The following is a 26,440-nucleotide window of genomic DNA, read 5'->3' as shown; positions in this document are numbered from 1 at the left end:
CTGAACTGAAAGCATGAGGGGGGGAATGAGCTACAATAAAGCCATACACTGGAACAGTTATGCTGCGTGCCATCAGTATTCACAGACTGTATTGTTTAGACAAGAATGATGTTCATAGAAATTCTGCTAGAATCAGTCAAGCCCATAAACCAGCCTCCAAAACATCAACCCACCGCCTAATTTCTACTAAAAGACTCAGATGTTTGTGTGTGTGTGTGTGTGTGTGTGTGTGTGTGTGTGTGTGTGTGTGTGTGTGTGTGTGTGTGTGTGTGTGTGTGTGCTTCTGTACTTCGCTCCTGGTAATGCAGAAACATGGTTTATAGGCTCTATAACACTTTATGACCTAGTTGCTAAAAGAAGCATCATTTTTCCCAATCATGTACAGGACTGAGAAGTGAAATATGAATTTTATTTAAATATACAAACTTTTAAATGAAATATACATAGTTAACTTGCTGAGGAACATAAAATGGACATAAACAATAATGACACAGAAAAACACAAATACACTACAGTAACAAATCTCATTTTATGATAGTTAACTTAGGATTTATAGATCTAAAACCCACCAAAAATGTAAATATTTAAAACATTCCATTCTTACTTAAAGGCAAAATGTTATAAAAAACAAACTAAAGTTACTCTACTTCCTGCATTACATGTTATTGAATTAAACTGCTGAAAGCAGCGTATTAACAGTCAATGCTGGTAAATACTTATTTGGAGTGGGACAATAACAATAAAACAACACAATAAATATACAACAATTCCATGGTATCACAGTTTTAACACTGCAATGCATTACATGGTTTATTTGACTTTAATACAGGCTAACAACTGCACTGATCTGCAGCCAATTGGTGTCTCACGTGAAATTCAACATCCCATTTGGGACAACTTCTCTAGAGTCTCACCCAGACATCGAGGCTGACACCAATAATGTGACCACATGGTCAAACAATCAGACAGAAAGAACAGTGTACCACTTACAAACAAACTGTAGGCAGGTGTTGTTATTGAACTTCTATAGAAACATTAATGAAAAGAGTTGTTTGCTGTGTTGTTTGGCTTGCATTTTGACGCCACTGCCAAGGTCAGCATTTGCTGCATTGCCCTAAGTCAGGAGTAATCACAGTACTGAGTTTGCAGCATGGGGGCATGCACTGGTCTCATTACCCTTGGTTATTTATGAGCTCAGCTATGTTTTCCCTTTGTGCAACGTCCAACCTCAGCACCACCGGTAACATCTTTTTTTCTTTCCAAAGTGCATTTTTCTCCTCTCCTCCCCGTTTCTCTTCATTCCGCTGCCTCCCAAACAAACGACTCTTCCCACTTATTCACTTTTTGTACCAATTTCTCCTCCTCCCTTTTCTTGTTCTAGTTTTTAATAATTCATCTTCTGCTCAGACCCCCTCCCCATGGGAGAGGAACTTCCACTGTCACAAGCCAAGACCATTAATCAATCCTCCGTCCCGCACACATTTTACCTCAACCTCTTTGCTCCTAACGCTCCTTCTCCACTCCTCCCCTCCACTTTTGCACATCTCCTTTTGCTTTCAACATTCCTTTTTACCGTTATTTTCACATTATTCTATCATTTATGTTTTATGGTCTTATTTGCTTCCTCTTGTCATTTTCTTTTCCCTCAACTCTCTTTGATCCTCTGAGCCGTCCTCTCCACCCAGTGCTGAAGCTCCTTTGAACGGTATCTCTGTGCTCCTGCACCAGCCATCTTACACCTTTTATAACATAATTAAAAATTGTGTTGTTACATTTCTTTGCACTTTCTAAACCTGCAAAAATATGCAGACAAAAGAGCTATTATTAAACAATAATATTTATTCACTAAATGTCAGGAGCATATTAGCAAGACGGAGCACATTAATTAAATCTAGAAGTATTAATTATGCAGTGATACTAAAGTGAAAGAGAAAATCCAAAAGGTCACGAGAAAACGGCTTGGCTCTATGAAAAACAGCCATACGTGAAGAATCTTCAGCACTACTTGCACCCCAATGCTAATGAGATATTATTAAATAAATGCATTACAAATGCATTCGAATAAAATTCTATTTAATTGCAGTAGAATAAATTTCCTTTAGTATGGGGGAAAAAAGGAGAATATTTATGTTTGCTGCATTTATTTTCAAATGAAAAAGAGAGGACTTTAGACCGCTGAGGAACAATCCAGTCCTTTTTCAGACAAGGCACTTCTGAAGTTTTATCTGGCGAGAGCAAAATTTGTAACTGAAATCCAGGTTGGCCTTTGCGAGGCGACTCTTGAAGCAGGTCCTGAAATCCTTGTTCTTTGTCCAAGTAGCTTTGGTAATCATCTTTGCTTATGGAGTTTTTGCTCAACTTTCCATAGGAATACTTAGATACAACACTCTGCATAAAACTAGATTTTTTTTTTATTTTTAGGAACAGCTTTGTGTAGATTTTTTAATGTGATATGGACAACTTTCATATCAGCAATCTCTTCTCCATTACTGTGTTGTTGGTATTTTTTTATTTTTTTTGACACGTTCATGTAAATGATTTAAACGGAAAAGGCTTTATTTTATATTTTTGCTGAATCCTAGCTACATATTTCCCGGTAATGTTTCACAAAGTTGGAGCGAACAGCAAGAGGGATCTTTGACAAATCTACTTTGTGCAATTTTCTGGGTCCACTTTTATGCACTGGATTTAGGTCAGGGTACAGAGGCTGCTGTGGAAGAATGTTAGTAGTTTTGTATTAGGTTAACCATTTCTGAGTTGATTAGACCATATGTTTGAGCTCATTATTGTGCCAGAGATGATATTGCTACAATTGTTCCCAAATTAAAGGTTGGATCTCCTGCATTTTTAATGTAATATCCTGCTACTACTGTTAAAAACATTTAAAAGAAGTGCTATTATTTTGAAGGATGCTGTAAATTGTTTTATTTTCTGCCTCTTTTTACCTTCGCCTCATCCATTTTGTTGCATTCCTTCATTTTCTAAATGCTCATAACTCATTCTCTCAACATCTACTCTATTCTCACTGATGTATGAGCTCTCCTCCCCTATCTGCCCTGAACAAGCCTTTATCACACATCTATTTCTCAGCCAGGACTTACATTATCTATTAGCTATCTGTATAACAACTTATCAGATCGAACTCGCGGCCTCCATTCGAGAGAAGTGATTTCTCCACTGTGGATAATCCACACACCCCACGCAAAAATCCCCAGCACCTACAAAACAATCAGTGCATTACCATGCCTGCAGGAGGAGTGGTCACTTGTTTCCTTCCTGCTGACGCCCACTTCTGGAGTTGGGGGGCGTGTGGTGGGGTGCAGAAGCAAGGTTACTCGTCAGGATGTAGATGGCGAGACGTTTCTGCTCCTCATGTGCTCGTCTCTCACTCTGACCACTCTAGAACGATGGTTTCTAAAGAATGAACAGCAGAAAGAGAGAATAAGAAAGGTATGATCAGTACTACGACGACTTACTAAACACTACGTTGCGAGGTTATTTAATGTGCAACATATAAACAACAGTTATTCAAATTCCTTCACATTTTAACACATTACAACCACAGACCGAATGGAAAAGGACACACGGTTTTCAAAACTGTTTCGTCAACAGGAGTCTAAAAATTGTGGATACCTTTGTCAACGCTTTGTGGAAAACAACTTTAATTACAATTGCAACTAAGGGTGCTTTCACACTGCAGCCTGAAGTGACCCAATTCCGATTTTTTTTGACGTAATGCGACCTATATCCGATCTTTTTATGACAGTCTGAACAGCACAGGTCGGAATTCTGTTCGAATGTGACCCATATCCGATGTGTATCCGATTCAAATGCGACCTAACGTCCAGGTCGCATTCATCCGAACTGAACGTCACTGATACTCAACAAATGTCACTATTCTGCGTCCTGATCAACCGGGAAGAAAAACAACAACCATGACAGACTATATGAGGATTAAGTTGTTAATATGTTGCTCCGGTTGGACAACAACTTCAAATATGTAAGCTATGCTACACCGTTAGCCTCCATGTTTACTTCCGCAAACACTAAGCACTTCTTTTTATGGCGGTTGGCAGAACACTGAGAACGCTGAAGCTATTGCGCCCTCTACTGCACATGCGGGGCACATTCAGGTTGTTTGCCCGTTCAGACTGCAGAACACATACAGGCCGCATATCTGTGGCAGTGTGAACGGCCCCGGCAAAATAATCAGATTTGACAAAAAAATTGGAATTGTGTCACTTCAGGCTGCAGTGTGAACACAGCCTAAATCTTCACCAGATTTGCATACCCAAATACTTTTTTTTGCTTCTTCTTTTTTACAAAAAAGCTCAACTTCAGCCGTATTGGATAAATAGCTGGATTCATATCTGGACTGTGACTAGACTACAGCAAATATGAATGCACTCTAGTCTTATAACACAAGTGCTTTGGAGCATCTAAAAGATTGTTAGGGTTGTCATGCATTTAGCTCCATTCTACCAACTATAATCAGCTTTCCCGTTCTTGCTGTGAAGAATTATCCCCAAAGCACGATGCTGCCAACATCACGTTGCAGCCCTTAGCTTATTAAATGTCCCAAAAGTTTAAATTTGTTATCACTTGATGTCTTGAATACACAGACATATCTTGACTGATAGGGTGACCTCTGAGGGCACTTGATTTCACAGTCTTTCACTTAGGGCCATCAGAGTAAAAGCAGGTTAAAAATAAATGCATGCAACACTTTATTTGTAAAAAAAAAAAAAAAAACCAAAAAACCTTGTGTTAATCTAAATTCCAATAACCCATATTGAACGTTGTGGTTCATAATGTGAGAAAAATGAAAAATATGGACAAATTCAACATATAAACTTTCCCAAGGTGTGTAAAAGTACAATGGATACATGAAACAGCAGGAACTGACAGACTAACGGGTAAGTTCACGAGCAGATAGATGTAGACACACGTAGGGCAAATACATGCAAAGAGCCTCACAGGCCCTTATTCATAATTCATGGGTTGGCAACGTTCTGATGGAGGGGGATGTTAAACAAACACGTGCTTGTTTTCATTCACTGGCTTACACTCTTGAGTCCAACAAACCCTCCCTATAGGTCAATAATACAGCTGCAAAATGAACAGAAATGTAATTTATGATTCCTTTTCACGTTTGTGGAAGGTTTGTTGAAACCATTTTATATTTGTGGTCACTGATTTTCTTTTTTTGTCCAGTTAGAGCTACAAAAGAAACTATTAATGAACTTCTATCACTTTTATATTGGAAATTCAACAAATGGCATTCACCGAGCCTAATTTTATTTTTGTTTTAAATAATAGAAAAAAAATATCTCGTTTTTCCAGCCGTTTGTTTATCAAGTTCAAAGAGTAACATAGTATAAAGAACCAAAAAAAGCTATATAATGGTGAAAGCAGGAGAAAATTATCTTTTCAATTTTTTTGAGTTTCCTCATGAACAATGAATTACTAGGAAATATTTGTTTCATTGATTAAAACATTCATATTAATTGTCTTTCCAACAAGAGCTCCACTTGGTGACACAAAAAGCCTGAGACGAAAGGAAAAAGAAATTAAAATGGTGAGAAGCTCAGGCAAAGCAGAGGAGCAGACAGAACTGTAAACGATCACCGACCGCTGCGACCGGGACAGAAAGAACAGGAAAAGCAAGAGGAGCGCTAAACAATCAGACAAGTACAAAGTGGGGGACGGAGTGGAATCGGATAAGCAACAACACAGATATTGAGCTGACCCCTCAGGCAAACAGACTCGAGCAGAAGCTGCTCCTCATTTTCTCCCCAGCTCTCCGCCTTTAAGCTGTTGGCCTTGGGCCGGTCACAATGACAATTGCCTCCTCAACACACCTGGCAGTGGCAGAGCCCGTGTCCCAGCACTCGCGTTGTGCCAGTTACCTCAGAGCCAGCGCTTATTGCTGGAGGCGGGTAAGCTCTCCTCCAACATGACTTGGCCACTTTAAGACTGCATGCACATGATTATAGTGGCGAGCACACAACCACAAGTGCTCCGCCAAGAGGCGTAATAGCAGTGTGAAAGCCCCCCTCACCCCCATTTGATTTTCATTATCAGAACAATTCAGTGATAAACAGCAATTTCATCTCGCAGTCTGACAGTGCGTTCCTTCTCCTTTTTCTGAAATTAGAGTCATGTGTACGAGAAGGATAAATACCTCGCATTTTTGATTGCAAAAACAAAAAAAATATTACACAATGTGGGGACCAAGTGTTTATTAAATCAAACCCTGAACGAAGCTCTCTCGTGGATAAACAGCATGTGGCCTACAGTCTGCAGATCATCTTCATCACCCCCTTGGGAAATTATTGAGACCGGCTTCTCAAATCCATGGTTTCATGCTGGCTGTGCAAACTTTACATCCTGTTTGTTAAATACATCCTGTGGCGATTTCGTCTACCTTGGACTAAAGCTGATCAATAATTATATTTTTTCCACATAATGCCTTAGTGCTCCCTATTCCTATTCCGCTTTCGTTCCCACCGTGCTGGCTGGTCATTAAAGTGTGATTGTGAGCTATTCTCCTGAGAAGTGGGGGAGAAAAGAGAGGGAAGAAAACCTGGCTGAAAACCTGCCTCATTAACACCAGAGATAGTTTGTGGGAATTAGCATGAACACACACATCCAGGCATGCACGGAGAAACCAAAACCACACATTAACTCCATGACATCCCCCAATTATCGCATCGATTTCCACAGCAGCTTCACGAGTGAAGAAAACCGCACACCTGTGCCGTGTCCTTCCTTACCAGGTCGGGCATGAGAAAGGGAAAATTTTGAAAGGGGAAATAAAGGAAGTAAGAATGACAGAAAGAGTTGGCGAATTTGCTGAGGAAGCTGCGGGGAGCAATTTACACCTTTCTTATCTGATAACCGTCAGACAAGACGAACAGCGGTGGAGACGGAGTGGCAGAAGACAGAAGAAGCAGAGATACTCTGCTAATTAGGGTTAGCAGAGCTCACTTTCATGACGTATTTCCTTTTAAAGTTATGGTTTATGCCAAGTAATGCAAGCAAAGGATGCTTTTTTTTTTGGAAACAGAAAAGCTGGCTTCTTCTTCAAGTTATTGTCATCTTCAATGCACACAGTGAGGTTATAAATGTAGGTCCATAATGTTACTGCACGTATTCCTCTTTTTATTTTTGTTACTGTTGCTGTTACTGTTAGTGTTTGCTTATTGTTGTTCTTAAGTAATTTTGGGTGCACTTCAGTGAAACAGAATATAGAAAGGTTTAACGTTGCAGAGACATGAGTACATAAATAATAATGAAGGTGCAGGGAAGTCTGTGTGTTTTTAGAATTTATTTTTCATTTGTAAATTTCTCTCATGCATATATTTGTAAGTACTTTACATATTATGAGGCTTCAAAACAAGGAATAAACTGCATTTTTTCCACCTTTGCAGACTGGCTATTCTCTCAAGCTGCCACTTTTAAAACGGGAGATAATGCAGAGATAACAGGGAATGAAAATGTTTTAAAGATTCTCTAGTTTATTTTTTTTTTTATATCCTTCATTACAAAATGTTAGCAATCTCTTGGAAATCTCACAGGTATAGTAAAAGTACATTTCTTCAAGGAATACACACATGATTATGTCTACAGGTAATTACACAAATGGTAATAATTACTAATTGTGCCAACTGTGTTAAATGAAGAAGTAAAAAAAACAGTTTAAAATGCCTTAACTTGAATATTTTTTTCTTTACTTGGACATTATGGTAAGACCTAGTTTAACTGCAGAGCTGTTAGAAACCTGCTGCTCTCCCTCACACACACACATTGTTACACAGTGTCTGAGCCCAGTATGAATAATCACTGATTAATAATGTCAGAATGGATGCTTAAGGCTCATGTATATTGGAAAAATGGCTGACCTAACAATTTCTTGCACAATAGCAAGTCATAGGTTTTCTTTAAAATTTTGAGCGGTGGAAAATGCATGTTGTTTATTTTAAATGGAATAGAGTTAAAGCTGTAAATGTAAAATGACTCTTGAAAAGTAAAATGAATGTAGGGTTTAATCTACATTCTGTAACAGAAATCAGACCAAATAAAGTCTCTAATTGGTGCAAATTTAGTTGTTAAATTCTCTAATATACCTTAAAAAGCAAAATATGCATTTCCCAATGATTTTGTTTCATTTAATTGATAAGCTGGGAAACTGTCCAGGGTGTATTTTGACCCCTGAAAATTGGCACCGGTCCCCTGCAGCCCTGCATGGACAGGCTGTCATAAACAATGCATTGATTGATGAAATGTCAAGTATCTCTAATTGAGACATCACTGGTTTTGATCAAATAAAATTTTTATTTGAGATTGTTTTACTTTTTAAGTGAATAAACGTATCGGCTCCTGTAAATGCCCCGGGTGGTTTAAGTACCCTGGGCAGTATATTAAGATATTGTACTGCCTTCATGTGCGTTTGCCTTCCAGGGTTATCTGTGAAAACATCTGTAAAACGTCCGCGGTAATTAAAAATACCACACAGACACCAGAACACACAAACCTCTTCATTCTAGTTAGCGAGCTTAGATCAGCAGAATGGATGCAGAATCACGTCTCAGATGATTCTGAGACGTGATTCCCTCTGGCTGCCTCTGTTGTGACGAAGCGTGGCCTGCTTTAACAGGTGCTGGCCGACAGACGGCTGTTTTGCTCAATCCATCGGCGAAGAGAGGCCGAGACAAATGAAGAGGAAAGTGGTCAAAACACAGACAGCCGCTTACAGGAAGATAACATGGTGAGAGCAGGGGAGGCAAAACCCAACATGATCAAGACTCATTAAGGACAGCTGGAGAGAACCTCCTGCATTTTAAAACGTAGACAAACCATGGGAGTTTCCTCTGTTGTTCTCGATTGTTTAAAAATCGATCTGCTAATTTTAGACGATAACGGAGAAGATTCTGCACAAACTCTTCATTTTATTTTCCTTCTATGTCTGTTTCCAATCCTGTTTCCCATCCGTCGATCAAATCAAAAATAAATAGCTTTTTAAGTGCCTTACTTCTAGAATTTATTCATATTTCTATGCCAGGAGAAACATGCCAATATTCATAGTCATGAAGGTAAACGATGGTAGAGTTTTTCCACAGATGTGCCAGGAGTCAAAAAGTAAATATAATGTCACGTTTTGACTAAGCTAAGATAAAAATTCAAAGTTTTACTTTTTCAATGCACAGCTATTCATCTTTTTCAGCCAAAAGTTCAGCATCCAAATGTCCAAACTGATAAGTAGTACCACAACAAGTAATTTAAGCCTTAGGCTAAAGGGAGATTCCCTTTGTATAATGACTTATTTCCTTTCTAGAGCAAACACAATTTCTTGTCTGATAAAAACGTCCATTATCTCTAAATAAAGTATATCATTATACTTCCTTCCTTTGCTGATAAGAACAGAACAGAAGAAAAAGATTGGTGTGAAACAACATCGTAGAAATGTAGCTAAACCTTTACACAGATTTGACCTTTATAAATCGAATTCACACACAAGAGCAGCAAAAACCTCACAGTTGTTTGCGCTCGTAATTTTGTCACATGTACTGTGCATAACAGACATGATATTTAGGGAGCAACTCGCTGTGGATATGATCTGCATTATGTCTCATTAATGCAGGACTATGCAGCAGGCTCGGCGTGGCCTGGAATGATATCAGGACAAAGGATATACGGGATATCACAGGCATGTCCTGCGCTCACAGCAAAGACATTTCCTGTCATTTCTAAGCTTAATTTCCCTGGAAAACAGAGCAAGTATGCATTCATTAAGTGGAATTTACACCAATTTGTAGCATCTTTCACCGCTACAATCTCCCCACAATCAAATATTAAATGCAATTATTGAGTAGGCCAACTGCCAGGTGCAGCATTCAATCACCGCCAGGAATTAGAGTAATAAAATACAACACAACAATTTCCAGTAATGTTTCTCAAAGCGCTGCTTAAGTTTTATTCCAACAGGTTTAGTAAAAATTGCTTGACGATGTGAACACTTATGCTCTTGCAGAATTGACTTTAAAGTTCTGCTTACACATTTAATTGGAGCAAAGTGATATGTTAGTGTGAGGGTGGCACTTTCCTTCCATCCTCACTTATTTGTCCATTCAACATATATCATAAAAATAACCAGGCTTCCTTATTTCTTGGTATTTTATGCTAAAATAAATGTGGCAAGGCTTTAATGCAATATGCAAACAAAATAAAAATATTCATATTAGACCACAAGTGACTAACTGTATTGTATTTATTTGATTGTTTTGCTCATGTTAGCTTGATGGATGAAACTTGGACAAAACTGAGTATGTTATCAGGAGTCAAATGGTCAAATTGGTTTAGTAAAGGACAATAAACTATTTTTTCCAAATACATTTTACAGCTGGCTCAGACTCATCAGTCTAGCTGTGTTTCTCGTCAACATGAATCCTCTAGGATTCTGAGATACTGGTGCCTTTAACTCTGCTTTTTTATTTAATCAACATAGAAAGCCTTCCTCGACTAGTGCTTCTGGTTGCTACAGGTTTCTTGCTGTTATAAAACATGTTTTGCTTCCCACTGTCACCACACGCATGCGCAGCATGAGACATTGCTGCAAAGTTAACGACTTGATGCAATCAACTTCTAACAGTCTGCAACTGTACATTCATGAGCATCAACCCAAGTATTAGTGGGAATGTATGACCATATATCCCATAAATGTGTACATTTCCAAATCCAAACTCAATTCTGCTCATCATAATATCTCTGCAGTTATTTGTGTTCATACTGAAAAAAAAAAAGTATATTCCTTTCATGCATATGATCAGTGCATGTAAGCATTTGACTAGAACTGTATGTTTCTTTGGTTTTTTAAGCTTGATTTTACTGAAACTGTATATTGTACATTGACCAGATCCAGGTGCAGGCCAGGAGAGGTCAGAGAACAGAGTATTGATGAGAAGGCAGAGAAAACGCTGATGTTGCTTCTGGGAGGGAAAATAGATAACACTTACAGGGCAGTGTAACACCCCATGATCAATTATTTAAATGGACAGAGCACTTTGTATCTATCTATCTATCTATCTATCTGGCAGTATTTAGTCCTCCATCCACATCATATTACTCATTTCAGCAGTGTGAGTACTGTCCTGCGTCAGTGTGGGGAATAAATAGACTATCACTATGCCAGAGCTGAAGCATGCTACAACTGTGTGTGCGCTGGTAGGATCCTGCTGTGCTGATTTCAGCAGGAACAGATGGTCCTGTCAGGGCTGTGCAGCAGCTCTACAACGTATAGTGCATACATTGTGTGTGTGTGTGTGCGCGTGTGTGTTTGTTCACTGTGAAGACCGTCTCCTTTGTTCTTCAGCAAATATATATTCCCACACACTTCCACTTTCTACCAGTTGTAAAGACCTTGCTGCATTCATGCAGAGACACGCCAACAGTGGCTGCTGTGGTGTAAGTGACATCTTAGTGGTCTTTGGCCTACTTGTCTCCTCCGATGACACTTAGCAGCCTAATCCTCCTTGAAAGGCTCTGCCCTGCTCAACTCCTGTTTGCAAACACAAAAAAGCTGTCACACCCCAACTCATTTTCGTTGTTGGTGCGCTTGTATACGCATGTCTACGCAAGCTGCACTGCATTTCTATGTGGACAATTAAATTGATAATCAGTAAATGGTACTAGGAAAAAGTAGCCTCTGTTAATTTGAAAGTGAGTGGCAAATCAACAAGCTAAGCTGGATGTGAGCTTCAAAGATTACATGAGGTCAATAGCCAAAATATATCAGAAAAAGATGAAAAAGGGATTATTCAAGCCAAATTTAGGTCAAAGGTTGATCTCAATAATGACATGTTAGCTGCGTGCTATTTGTTGGGTACATGTTATGACAGCTAGGGTTGTCCAGATGTGGTCCAATTCCCTAATGGGCTCCAGTACACAAAGGCAGCTCAGCGAGCACACATGCAGAAAGCTGTTAAACGACTTGGTGGTGTGTGTGTGTGTGTGTGATCCCGCCCCAGCCTCCCTGATTTAATTAAGAAAACCGGTGACATGGCAGGTGGTGGAATTTAAAGATTGACAAGATTTTAAAAAAATATATAGATCAAAAACGGACCATCATTTATGTGTGGATAGAAACAACGTCTGTATGCATCTTTCAAGTCAAAATCTCCCTTTTCAGACTCAAATATCCAACCTGTTCTTTCCTTTTTAGCAAATAAATAAAATTAAAAAAAGCAAATTACAAATATTTCTACAATAAACCAATTTTAAACAAATGACCCTGCAAAAAACAGACTGTATGTAGGATGGATAAATAGACAGATGAGTGAACTGACTGATGGCCGGCCAGCTGCTTCAGATAATATTATGAAATCAGGATATTCAAATATTTTTGCACAGTGCATATTCTTTACTAATGCTTATTTACATGTGTAAAATACTTCAAGAATATTAACAAAAGTAGACTTCCTGTGCAGTTGTTATAAAAAAGACAACATTACAGAAAAAAAAAATTCCAAAACAGGATTTCAATAAGAGTTTAAAGGAAGCCAATTTAAAATAGCGAATATGTGATCATAGATGAGTCATAAGGACTGTATGACATCCTTATGACTGCTGGAATAACTGCGGCCAAGAGAAAGACCAGAGTTTCTGGGTGATTCCTTTGTTTCGGTAAACAATATGCTGGATTAGTGACTTTTAGCAGCTTTCAACTTGCGTAGAATCAGGTCCTGCATTTGAATATTGTCTATTTTTTTCTCATTGCCTCGCTCTTTCTGCTATTATTAATAAAATATCATGGATTATGCTCCATGTGCACGTATGGTGTGGCCAACTGGTTGGAGCAGACCTTTCATCAGTCTGTCTTCTTGGCGATCATTCCTGGAACCTGCAATGGATGCTGTGGTTGTTTTGCAGCTTCTGGTCGGTTTTATTTGTACTTGAAAATCACGTCTAGCTGTTCCCACCTGTCCCTAGTCCTCATGTTGAATCACTTCAATTTAAGATATCATTTTTTTGTTGCTGAATTATGGGGACACCTCTGCAGTGTTCTAAACATGTTGCTCAGGGTAATTTCTGCACTTCTACTTAAAAATAAACCCATTTGAAGAAAGAACTGGAGTTAAAAACATTGATGAATATCAAACTTCCTGTGGATTGCCCGTAGTCAACTGAGTGGAGTTTAGCTAACACATCTCTAAGTGGTATGCATAAAATGTAGAATTTGGTTTGCTGAATAAGCTGAGCTGCATTTTAACGGAAAATACCTCAGCAAGCTGAAAATCAGAGACATTTTTTTAATATAAAGTTTGTTTATATAAACATGCATGTTTTAATATGCATGTTTCAGGTATGGCTTTTCTGAATTTACGTGAAATTGCTGACAAGTCACGACTCTCATTTTACTGGCGAAAAACCAACAGAAAATGAAAAAAAAATCTCTGAGGAGCTTCTGGATCTCTAAGATGAGAAAATAAATTCTGACAGCTATCAATTTCAAGAAATATGCATAATGTGAAAACAAACCAAGTTTTTTTGCACCTGTTTAAGCTAAAACCCTGCGTTGCAAACATCGGAAATGTACCTCCACAAGAAAAAGCATAAAGAAATTTCTGTTCTTTCCTCTGTAAAAAGATAAAATAAAAATGTTTATACAGAAAACTCAAGCTGATCGTGTTCTTGAAGCGTAAGCTGCTCCACATCGTGTTCCTTAACATCCTGCGATTTAACCTGGCGTGGTTTAACATTAGCTGATCTGAGCCTCCATTCATTTCAGGTCAGTTTGAGCAATGTGCTCGATTATGGCAGTGTCATTACATACTTCCTTCCTTTCTCTCTCTGGCTTGGTGGAGAAGACGAAGGACATGAGAGAAAAAGGAAGGAAAAAGGGGGAGGAGAGAAAACGATGGAATTCAATGTGGATAGAGGAGGCGTAAGGGAGTTTAAAAACAAGATGGGAATATTGTCAGCATGAACCGAAAAACATGAGACGAAAAAAAATATTAACTATGCAGAAGAGTGAAAACTGTAAACCCAGCAGATATGGTTATGGATTTGTTAAGAATGATGAAGGATAAGGGCAAAAAAAAAAAACAATAGGACCATGTGTAAAATACACAGAGGAAACGGAATAAATTCGACGAAAGGAGAAAATACTCCACAGCAGAAGCTGAAGCAGTTTAAGGAAGAAACAAACTGCAAGATTCAAAACAAATGAAGGAAGATAAAGAAACAGGAAGAGAAAAGGGAAGGGGGGATGGCGGGGGGTAGGCGATGGGCTTGCAACAATTTTGGAATTAATATTAAAACAAATTTTAATGAGGAAAATGAACACCAATTAAAATTGCTAAATGATAAATTATCAAAGTTATATACACATACAACTTTAATTTTCCTTAATTCATTAAAACAAAAATTTTGCCCGAAGGCCTCTTAAATAAATCTAATGGTTAATTGCTCATAATTCCAAGCTTCTTAAGTTGTTGTTTTTTTTCCCTTTGGAAAGTAAAGGTTATCTATAAGAATAAACTAGCAATTTAATACGCATTTGTTTTATTATGAATTTAAAAATGAAAGTAAATCAGGACTGGCAACAATAAAAATGCGTTTTATTGCAACAGCTGTTAAATAATATTGAATTGCTTAGAAATAAACAGGCCTCTGTTGGAGGAAAATGGGAAAATAGTTATGAGACCTCTGGGGAAAAATCAATGGCCACCCCGGACACATCACCTGGACTTCATCATTTCTCACCATAACAGTACAATCACTCTGCAAACCTTCTATTCAAATCGATTGGAAATGTTGTATGACTGGGTCACTCCATTCTTGGTTGTCATAGGTACATTAGTTACAGAGATGTAAACGTTTGAAATAACCACGAAGTTCAGAATAAATACTTTGGATTTTTTCTTTTTTTACAGTTTGCATCTTGTCAACATACACATATTTAATCCGGAGTTTTCTTTCAGTTGTATGTATGTTCCAGGAAATGAGCTGCTTTTCACATGAGGTACTCTAAAGAAGCAGCTGGAATTTTAAATTATGTTTTTTTTTTCAAGAACATTTCAAAATAGCCAATTTTAATCAAATCATGTTCCAGGACTGCCTTTTTATATGTTGTATATTCTAGGAAATGTCATGTAATTTTCTGCTAAGCCAGGATGCTCATGAAGAGTTTCTGACATGACCGTCACACCTTGGACACATTATGGTACACATTATGCTGCTATAAAAGTTTCACAAGTGTCACACAAATGTCAAAGCGTTAAACAAATAACATTCCTTAATCTGCGGCTGTGCCGATGATCTTTCTGCTTTTACGAAATTTCATTTCCCACATTGTGGCAAAAACTTGGACTGGTGTGTACAGCGTCTTCAAACAGCAAACACTCTACTTTCCTGGAAAGTTTTGTTCATACAGTTTTACAAATTTAACACAAAAAGCCTAAATTCCAACCAACATTTGCCATTTGAATCAAAAAGAGATATTTTGATGAGCTTGAAAACATCTAATTTAAAATGTTGGAAGAGTAAAATGCATATGAATGTTTTAAAGGCTGATTGTTTCAGTCATGTGGAGGGTCATGCTAAGCAAACTAAAGCAGCACCACAAATCCCTCTCATGAAAGGTAACACTGCTTTAAAACTTCATTTGAACTACAAGTGACACGTCTGCTAAGCAGCTGACAGCAGCGTCACCAGTTCAGTGTTTCATTCTATATTTATGCAAGCCATTAAAATCAAAATAGCAACAAAAAAATGCTATAGATCACATTTTATGTTTTGCAACAGTAAAATAATAGCATATGAAAGCAATTATAGCATGTCAGAGTTAAAAACAGTGACATCACAGTACCTTTACTAAACGTTATCATACCATGTCAACTATAAAGTGACCCATTCCCAGACAGCTCTTCTCACACATATGCAAACATCAGCAATATAAACACAAACAACAACAACAACAAAAAAAACCTGACATGCGAGTTAAAAACTTCATATTTTCTGCATGGAGAGAAGCAGCAGATTGTAACAATGCCTGACAGAAAGGATGGAAAGTGAGTGTGAAAAAGATTTGTCCTCAACTTTTTCCTTTGGGAATGGTCACCATGGTTACCGGATCCTTTTTCAGCTGAATGTGGGACAAACATAAGGAAGCAAGAGAGAAAAAGAGAGAGGGATAAAAACAGAGATAAAGAGATGCGACGGAGACAATGAGGTAGTGTAATAAAATGTTAAAGTGTCTTTATGTGTGTAAAAAAAAAAAAGACCTGATATGGCTAACACAGCTAATTAAAAACTCTGAATAAGAGAGGTCTCAGCGTGCACGCATACATTTTTTTTTAAAAAGCAGCATTTTAGGATGTGACTACAAAAGCGCATCTGCCATATATAGCACTGCAGAGAAGATACCCGATCCCCAGATGAAAACACATAAGGTGGTAGGATAAACCAAACACGCACTCTAATGGAAACAGAGGCCAACAGGGAACAAACAGCGTCAAGAGACTATCATGGCTCATCTTACAACCAGACAATCAGACTCCATCTATATTTCAAAAGCCACGGAAAACTGTCACAATGGGCTTTCTAGATCCAAGATTAGTGGAGGGTACCGCTAATGAAGAGCGGGACACACCGGGATCACATTTCCATGCTGGTGGCCCGACTGCAGTCGATCACCCAACGGCATTTTGTACTAACTCAATGACAAGCCTTGGGCAAGAGTAATTGAACTTGTGTGTTAAACCCAATATGTGTCGTAATTATTTGGGTGGATAAACTCATATTTATTAATTGATCAGGTTTTGTCTTACGTAGAGGAGACCCGACGCCAAGAATCTGAGAAGATTCACTTTAAGCCACTTTACCTCCCTTTCAGGTATCTGCTTGTCCAAACAGTGTGTGGGCAGAACCTGTGCTAAACGTTGGAGACAACGATCTCAGTTTTTCTCTGCTGCAGCTTCGTCAATATTTGCATTGTTGCGTGCAAAATGGCACAGGATGAATTATTCATTGAGAACAAAGGAAAATACTTGTAAGGGCTGGTTCTGCTTGACAGAACTGCCACGGCTTTAACGACAGACACGCATAAGTATGAGTATATTCAGCATGTTGAGTGAGTGTCACCGAGCGAGGCGTTTAAGAAAGAAGAGAGAGTGATGTGCTCGGCTGCATGCGCTCACCAGCAAAGTCACTGCTTCCTCAAGGACACTGCGGCTGAAGGGGCAAGAAAGAGTAAAGGAATGACACATGGGAAGAAAAGAAGGAAGATGGAGACAGAGAGATAAACAAGAGGTGAAAGAGCGCCAAGCAAGATGCAAGAAGCAGAGAAAACTGGAAGCATATGTGATGGCGATAGAGGCAACAGATGATGGAAATGTGACGGAGGGATGAGAAAACAGGAGACCGGGTGATGCAGGAACAATTCATCTCCACAGAGAGTGTTTGTGCGTGAAATGGTATTTTTTTGCAAGTCGGTTTCTGTAATTTAAAAAGTGAAACCATTACCTCAACAATGAGGCCAGAATGTAAGGTATGTGAAATAACTGGAAAATACCGTTTGGCTTTTTCAAACCAGTCTAAAGTTTAAACACAAAACTTTACTCGGATGAAGAGGTGACCAAATTAAAGTCCACAGGGATGACAAATAGAAGTATATATATAATTATTTTTTTGTTGTATAAGAAGGTGCTAATGACATGTCAATGAAAAAAAAAAAGGAATAATAGGTGGTCATCTTGCAGAAGATAGGGATGAGATAGTAGTAATTATAAGTAATGGTAGTTTGGCAACAAAATTTGAGGTATTTTTTATATTTAAGTTCCATGTTTCATTCATGTGCCAAATAATAATATTCCTCATCAGAATATTTATAAGAACAACAACACATATTACAATATTCATAGAGGTTAAGCCCAATATAAATATATTATTGTTCTTTTTTTGGCCTATAACAGGCGCTTAGGTGTTTTTAGGTAGTGACAGGAAACAAATGGGGGTAAAAAAGCGATCTAGCGATACACCCAATGAAACCAGACCCTTGTGTTATTTCTATCACCCTGTGTTTATCAAATGATAAATTATGACATATGATGGATCAAATTCCAGCAGCTCTCTAGTATTTAAGCCCGATAAATTATTCCCAGATTTATTGCTGAACCTGCGAACAACACCAAAACAAACGTAACTGAGCAAATTAACACAATCAAAACATCCAAAAATCTCCTCCCACACGAAGCAAAAGCAGCCATGGCTGAGTGAAGAGCTCTGTGGAGAAGAGCAGTGGAACATATTGTTAGGCTCACCAGGGATGCACTAAAACCGCCACACACACACACACACGCACATGCAGACACCAAACACTGATGGTGGAGAAGGCCACGGGGGTGAGCTGCATAAAAACTACTTTACATACATAAGCAGGCAGTTTACCAAAGCAGTGAGTGAACTCTTTAACCGCGAGAAGCACAAGCCCCGGCCAACTGTGATCAAAAATCTGTGCAAATTAATAAAGCACATTTAGCGAAAGACCTATAAAACTGACAAGACCACATATGAGCGAGGAAGGATTTGTTTTGGTCTGTGAGATGTAAAACAGATGACCAGAGTGAAGCAGGAAGGAAGAAGCATGTGGCATCTGATGTTAAATACTGTAAATATAAACCACAGTTGATTATGTACTCCTGAAAGGCCACCTCAGTGCTACGCCAAAGTGTGTAATTGACCTGGATCGCTACAGGATAAGGTGTCGGTGTCGTATTTTGCCTCACCGCTGTGTGAAAAAGGCACGCTGCAGTGCAACCTCAGCGGGGAAACAAAACAGTGTTAGACTGTTTAACAGGATTATAAAGACTAGTGTTTGCCAGTAGATTACAAACATGAGCAAAATGCAACCATTCAGACTGACGAAAGTCATTGATTCGGCTTGGAGAGCTTTAAGAGCCCTAATGTTTTCTCACAACCACTGAGTTTTATGCATTTAATTTGAATTGTGGGTGACAGACCAACACCAGGTAGCGCATGACTCGACAGTCGGGTGTTAAAATAGCTTGATAATTGAAAATGTGAAGTGTGGAGTGTATTTTTACTCTGTCCCTTTCTTACCCCCTTAATTTGATACCATTAAATACAATCCAGTGCAAGGAGTCACCTAATTTAAAAAAATGCAGTGCAGTTGTATGGTCAACTGTAGGCAATAAAAGCTGCATGGAGTTGCAAATATATACAGCTCAAGTGGAAAAATGCTGACAGGGCAGCCATTCAGCCTTTATGGAGGAGGAGTGGCAAGAATGTTAAAAGAAAGTCATAAGAAGTTTTCCCAAAAGTAATTTACAAGACACAGCAAACAGTAAGAAGAAGGCAATCTGGCCAAACAAGACTGAAATTAAACTTTTTGATCTACATGCAGAACATAGTGGTGACAGTATTTTTTAAAACAGGGACGGGGAGAGTAGTGAAAGTTACAGGTGTGAAACTCCAGTCCCAGAGGGCCGGCATCCTGCAACTTTTAGACGTGCTTCTCTGTCAACCCACTTTAATTACATAATTAGGCCAATAGCAGAACTTCTTACAACTTGAGTGCATGAGGAGACAATTACATTTTGTGATATTCGGTTGTGTTGGACTTGGGCCCCATCAAAACGTTGCAGGACACCTGCCCTCGAGGACTGCAGTTTAACTCCCCCAGGTTAGGCGTTTGGAGCAAAATACAGTGTAAACCTGGAGGAAACGTGGCAGCATTACAATGGAGAAAAGCACTTATGCTTTACCCAGTCAAAGTCCAGACCTCTATCCAAATAAGAATCTACAGCAAGAAAACTGCTGTTCACAAGCACTCTCAATCCGGTCTGACTGAGGTTGAGTTATCCCTTTACTTCCACTTCACAATTATTTAATGCATTTAAGCTTTGATGGCAAACTCCATTCATCATTTAGGGAATGTACAGATCGATAGCTTAGGATCTCAAGTGCAACCTTACACTAATACACTTTGGACATACACTAACAAAAGGATTCACAAGAAATTGTGAAATCTGTTCTATATTAAAACAGAAAAATATGTCAGCGATTTCCTGTAGTTTATTAGAAATAGCCAATCGTCAGCTGCCAAGTTGCTCCAAAAAAAATAAAAAATGCTTCCTTGTTTTGTCATTTAAAAGAAAAGTGGCGCAGTTAAACACGATAAACATGTCGAACCACAGATGAAAGTGATAATCTTTGCTCTTACAACACAAACCCAGACTGCTGACTGAACCCACAAGATAAATGAAGCCGCTTGAATGAACGCAAGCGAAACCACCATGTCGTCGTCTCAGCTTGGATGGGGACCAACCTGCTTATAGGGATTCTTCTGTTTTCCAGCTAATTGGGCTGCACCATAAACGATTACTCACTACACCGGAGCATTTGCAAATCTTGGTGGCAACTACAAATGTAAAACACAGCTTGCATAAAAAGAAAGACAAAGAAGGGGTTCTAGCATGCATTTAACTCACCTTCCTATGACTTTTTAATCGGGTCACTTGTTGTGTCTTTATCAGCCCGTCAGTCAGAGTGGAGTCACTATGTGAAGACGGGCAGGATTACCTCGTGTGATCCTGAAAACACACATGTTCAAATCCTCATTAATGTCAAATTAAATACACAACAACTATAACTTAATTTAGATTAATAAAAAATGAGAAAACTCAAGATGCAAGGAATTTACATGAGTTTAGGTGTGTGAGGGAGTCAACAATGACACAAATGATCACAGATAGTCAGATTAACACATAAAGCCTGCAAAAGGTACTTTAGCAACTGCATATTTAAACAGCATGATGGATCATCTTACTTTTCTCTTTTTCCATCCAACTTCAGAACAAAAGGTAGAACAAAACTACTGATATCATTGAAACAGAGTTTGGTGGAAAGCATTAATGGAGAAGAATTTAAGGAGCTATGGCAGAATAGGAACTGGAATAAACATGTTTTTTTTAAAAATAAATAATCCCAATTTTTTTATTGTTTAGATGAATCTCTGCCTCTAAAGACGAAACCAGTCCCTTAAATTAAACCCACAACAAAAAAACTAATAATTTTTTAAAATTTAAATCTATGATGTACAAAAGCCATCTTTGTGCCAGTTGATTGGAAGTCCTCAGCAACAGGTAGGGGTGGGGCACCGATGCAATACAGTATGAACTAGCACATCTCGCACTTTTCCAAGGCGTTTAGCATTTTTGTGAACGTTGCTAAGAAGGAAAAAAAAAAATACAATGAATGTCTTTATTCCTCCAAGATGTCCTTGACCTTGTGAAAAGTTGCTTGTTTGGTTATCCACCTTCTAATGTTTGCATAATTTAGTGCTGACCCCTTCTAAACAAACCTATGCGAGGCACAAAAAAATGCTTACTTTAATTGGTCATGAATTAATCAGGTAATCATCTCAGCTGCATTGTCATCACATGTAGTACCCACAACTGTTCACCTTCAGGTAAAGCCATACAAATTTAATTTAGAAACACACAATAAGTTGGCAATAACGTTGGTACCTGAAGTCATTTTATAACATATTGGTATTGGTATTTGGCCCAAATTTTTATATCTGTACATCCCAAATCTAAGTTTGAGTTAGTTATTCTTCATAACAACTATTTATTTTTTGTAATACCCTAACCCTCATTTTTTTTTCTAAAAAGCTATTTACTGTGAGATAAAAAAAATAAAAAATTCCAACATTTTACTATATTTTGACGCTTAAACATGTCCACTAATTGATTTCAGGACACAGTTAGTTTGAAATGTTCAATCTTGATCGATTTTTGTTATTCAAGCCCACATTACACCTCAAATACTCAGTTAATACAAAAATATCTTGTAGAAAAGAAGGCATTTCATGAACTGTAGTACTGACTGTCTGTCTTTATAAATTATTAGAAGCAATGGACAAAGCTAGACAACTGAAAACATTAGGCTATCCATGTTGATTGGTGCAGCACAGGCTTTAATAACTCAGATAATAAAAACATGGAATAATCAATGCCTCACAACCTCTTTAAAACCATGTGCCATGTCATGTCTGCCTTCACCTGACAGAGATGAACCTGACAAACCAGATACAACGAACTAGAAGTTGGCACGCCTTACTGCAAATCTGAGAACAATCTCCCAGCCAGAAAAAAAAAAAATCAAACCAATGCAAACTATTTACCCAGAGATGTTTGCAAAAACCGTCACACCTCGGATAAAAGGGTATTACTCAGACGGGTGTTGGTTGATGAAGTGGATGTGGCAGTCATACAAGATAAACTGGTTTCATGTCTGTTGAAGTGTTCACATGTGCACACATGCAAACATTAAAAGAACCACAGAGAAACTGTCCTGCAGTTGCAAAACTTATTTACTGCTTTAACTTTAAATACAATTTCCTTTAACAGAGAATGAGGCAAGAGTTTAACAAATGTAGGGGGAAAAAAAAATAATCCACTAAAATTTTTCACAAATGAAATAAAGGTTTCACAAATTGTATGCTTTGTTTCAAAGAAACAGTAAGTGGTGGGATTCAATGCAGGTTTAACTTCTCTAATTACTGCAGTTTTCAAAAAGGATCTGGTTTAGAGAGATCCAAAATTCAAGGATTTAAAAACTACGTTTCAAAGCCATTATGCGCTTTTCAAAATCCCAGACTGTGTTTTAATAACTGTTTGGTAAAGAATTATAGAGTTCAGGTTTAATCAGGCTAACCATTTCTTTTAAGTTGTTGCTCATTTAGCTAGTGGCCATGTTTCACACGATAAATGGCACGATTCGTGTTGATTGAATATCTTTCAATCAATGTTTTGATTGAAAGATATTCAATCAAAACATTTATTTTAATCAAATGAATAAATATTTCCCCTCTTTTCTTTCGTTTTCAGCACCTAATTTATAGTAACTTACAAACATTTTTCTCCAAAAACTGTCCCTTTTACTTCTTAGCATCAACTTGAATACATTTACATAATTCTCACCTAGCTTTGCACACCTCAAACACACAATGAGACGATACCAACACCTCTTTGTTTTCTAGCAAATAAACCAGAACATTTTAAATAAATAATGTGGTTCCTATCTTCTCCCTGATATATTATAGTTTTATTATGTTTTGTTTTCAAAACAGAAAAAAGATTACACCATACAGGTTTTACTGTTTTGACAGCATGAGAGCACCTCAGGAAGCGTCAAAGAAAACGCATATTGTAGTATTTCCAGATGATTCTCAATGACAGACAGAGCCTCTGAAATGAAGAATATAACATCTTGTTTGTAATTTACCAATCCCTGCCTCGCTTTTGGAAACCATTAAAGATAACGAGAAGATTCTGGGCGTCACACTGAGACGCAACGGTGAAATGAAGCATAAAGACAGACATTGTTTTATGCTCCAGCAGGTGGTGGAGAAACACAGCTCTGTAAATAAAACACAGCCAATAAGATATTTAGCTTGTTAGTCACAGGTTGCCAGTGCCAGTAACAGCCATATGAGCAGAGAGGAACGCTCCTAAAAAAAGACACAACGTGAAATCACAGAGCGAACGCTGCCGGTCAAAAAGTAGCCACAACCCTTGAACTTTTTCCAGATTTTTACATTACAACCACAAACTTCTAAATATTTTATTGGGATTTTATGTCATTGATCAATATAAAATAGCAACGATTGTGACAGTGATGGCCTTCCTTACATCTAGCAAGATGTAAGAAATTTAGAAGGTGGTGCAAGCAACTTACCTTAAAATGTTATCTAATAAGTAAACAGTGTGTGTGAAAATGTTTAAGATGCTCTTACATCCTACATTTTCTAACTGCTTTCATAAAAAAATAAATGTGACCCATTTAATTTACTTCTACGTTTTCGGATAACAAATCTAAAACAAAAAGTGTTCCTCAATCCTTTCTGCCTCACATAATCCTAATCCTAATATCTGATGCTTTTCATTTCATTTTAATTCACTGCAAAACACAGAAAACAATTTCCTTAATTGATTGCCAACTCGAGATAAAATAGCACGTAGAAAAAGAAAACGAAAGGTCAATGAGCAGGTGAACGTTTTGCATTTATTTTTTAACAAGCAACATATTTGAGTAGTGTCAGATGACAGACAAAGTAATGAATTTAGATTGTGGGTTTAACAGGAAAAAAAAATTAAGACTTGAGATTAGAGATCAGGTGTTTTTTCCTGCCGATTCCGATACCGATCACCCATGAGGGCCGATCACCGATACCAATCACCGATACCGATCACATTATTATTTTTTTAATCATAAGCACTACCGGTTACATTATGTGGAAAAAGGAACCATGAATTCACCTTAATTTAGACAAAAGCTTGTTTTTAATAACTTTTTCCAAGAAAAAAACAAAACAAGAATTGTGCAAATTGTACTGCTATCTGTAACACTATCTTTAACAGACTGAAAACATATGAAGGCTCTGAAGAGGCTAAATAATGCAAAGAGTCAAAATAAAACCTCTCAATATTGCCAAAAAATTCAAGTATAAAACTTAACATTCAAAGGCAAATACAGGTTCCATTACAATAAACAATCCTGAATTACTGAATGAAAACTTCCTGATAGCATGGCGGCTAGCTGATTACTGCTAGTTCTGAGTGGCTGTTTCTGACTGAGCGGAATAATTATGCCGAACAGGGAGGAGATCGATTATTTTTTTCATAGTGTAGCAGTCCCTCAGACCCAAGAAAACACGGAGAGCTTCGACAGGTGCAATAGAATTATATTTACTTCTTTCGAACCAAGTTGTTGCACTGAATACACAGTGCTTCGAATACACCGTGAAAACTAAAAGAAAAGAAAATACATTTTGCTTAAGTGCTTTTGTTTGACAAACATGAATACATAATAATAACGCTAACTTAAACTTATAGAGCTCTAAACATGTACCTCGCTCCGCTGTCCAAGGGCTGCAAAGTTTATGGCGGTAAAGTCCGTGCTGTGCCGTCTTTAGCCTGTTCTGAAGAGTGTGCTACAGTCCAGTCATTAAGATGAAGAATATCCTCTTCTTCCTCTTGTCCCTGGGATATTTCARCCCAAAGTGCTGACTGACAGGARGCTAGCAACACTTCATCTTATTTTACTGTTTAAATAAAGGCACTAACTCAACATGAACCAAACTACAGCGCCCCTACTGGGTACCATGGGTAACAACCTACAAACAGGACATAAAACATGGAACGGGCATTTACACTCCCACCAAATCATGTATGATGAGAGCTTATCAACGATTCATGCATGATTTTAAGCATGACAAATGGACGTTAAAGAAGTGAACAAACAAAAATACAGTTAACGTCACACATTAACCTTCAGCGACATAATGTCTGATGTGAGACTAATGAGCATCAATTAGTGACTTTCTAAAAGAACCACAAGTTTTTGAACAGGTCTTTCAATAATGTGAGGTTTGTGTGTTGTACCCTGCTTCTTTGCTGGATTTCGATCACCAACTTGAAGCTTGACTCTGCGCACCAAGCCATCATCCTCTTGTGGTGCTTCAACAACTCGRSCCAGTTGCCACTGACTTCTGGGAAGCATGTCTTCCTTTATGATGACGATGTCATTGACCTCAAGATTGCGACGAGGCAGRTGCCATTTTTGTCTTGTGGATATGTTCAGAAGGTACTCCACTTTCCACCTACTCCAAAACTGTTCCGTTAGATATTGCACTCTGCGCCATCTTTTTCTTGCRTACAAGTCCTCCTTCACAAACTTTCCAGGAGGAGGCAATGCAACCTTTGATTTCATTAATATGAGATGGTTTGGAGTTAGAGGTTCAGGTGATTTAGGGTCATTGATTCCATCAATGCTTAATGGTCGGCTATTGATAATAGACATTGCCTCATAAAACAGTGTTCTTAGAGAAGCGTCATCCAGCCTGCCTTGTGATTGAGCAATGGTGGCATTGAGAACACTGCGGATGGTTCGAATCCGTCGTTCCCACTCACCTCCGGCATGGCTGGCAGATGGGGCATTAAATACGAACTCGCACTGTTTATCTGCAAGAAAAGCCTTCAGAGCATTTCTGTCACATTCCTTGATAGCCTCTTTTAGCTCATTTTTGGCCCCAATGAAATTTGTACCTTGATCGCAGTACAGCTTACAGACAGCTCCTCTTAAGCTGATAAAGCATCGTAGGCCATTAATGAAAGAGTCTGTAGATAGGTTCTCTAGCATTTCAATGTGGACTGAGCGTGAGGAAAGGCAGGTAAAGAGGAGTCCGTACCTCTTTTGCTCTTTGCGACCTTGCTTGGTGATGAATGGTYCGAAACAATCCATTCCACTGTAAATGAAAGGATCTGAGACTTCAACTCGTTCCTTSGGTAGTTCAGACATGCGCTGTTCTTCAGGAGGCCGCCGAAGTTTTCGACATTGAACACATCTGCTTATT

At 38.2% G+C, this 26,440-nt stretch overlaps 1 protein-coding gene across 7 annotated transcripts in view; it reads right to left on the bottom strand.

Annotated features, from left to right (window-relative positions):
• Nucleotides 1-26,440, bottom strand: part of strbp (spermatid perinuclear RNA binding protein) — an 88,069-nt gene that overhangs the window by 37,972 nt on the left and 23,657 nt on the right. For 5 of the 7 annotated variants that reach the window (XM_017307886.1, XM_017307885.1, XM_008424015.2 and 2 more), the window contains exons 2-3: nt 20,511-20,612; nt 3,242-3,414 (exon numbers count right to left, since the gene is read on the bottom strand). In XM_017307886.1, coding sequence (XP_017163375.1) covers nt 3,242-3,244 — 3 coding nt within the window. In that variant the 5' untranslated portion in view covers nt 3,245-3,414; nt 20,511-20,612. Of the gene's footprint in view, nt 1-3,241; nt 3,415-20,510; nt 20,613-24,936; nt 25,553-26,440 lie in introns of those variants that run through there. The other 2 variants (XM_017307887.1, XM_008424014.2) reach the window with 2 other exon arrangements.

This window comes from Poecilia reticulata, linkage group LG12, assembly GCF_000633615.1.
Source record: "Poecilia reticulata strain Guanapo linkage group LG12, Guppy_female_1.0+MT, whole genome shotgun sequence".
Taxonomy (NCBI): domain Eukaryota; kingdom Metazoa; phylum Chordata; class Actinopteri; order Cyprinodontiformes; family Poeciliidae; genus Poecilia; species Poecilia reticulata.
This window is presented reverse-complemented; position numbering and strand designations above follow the sequence as displayed.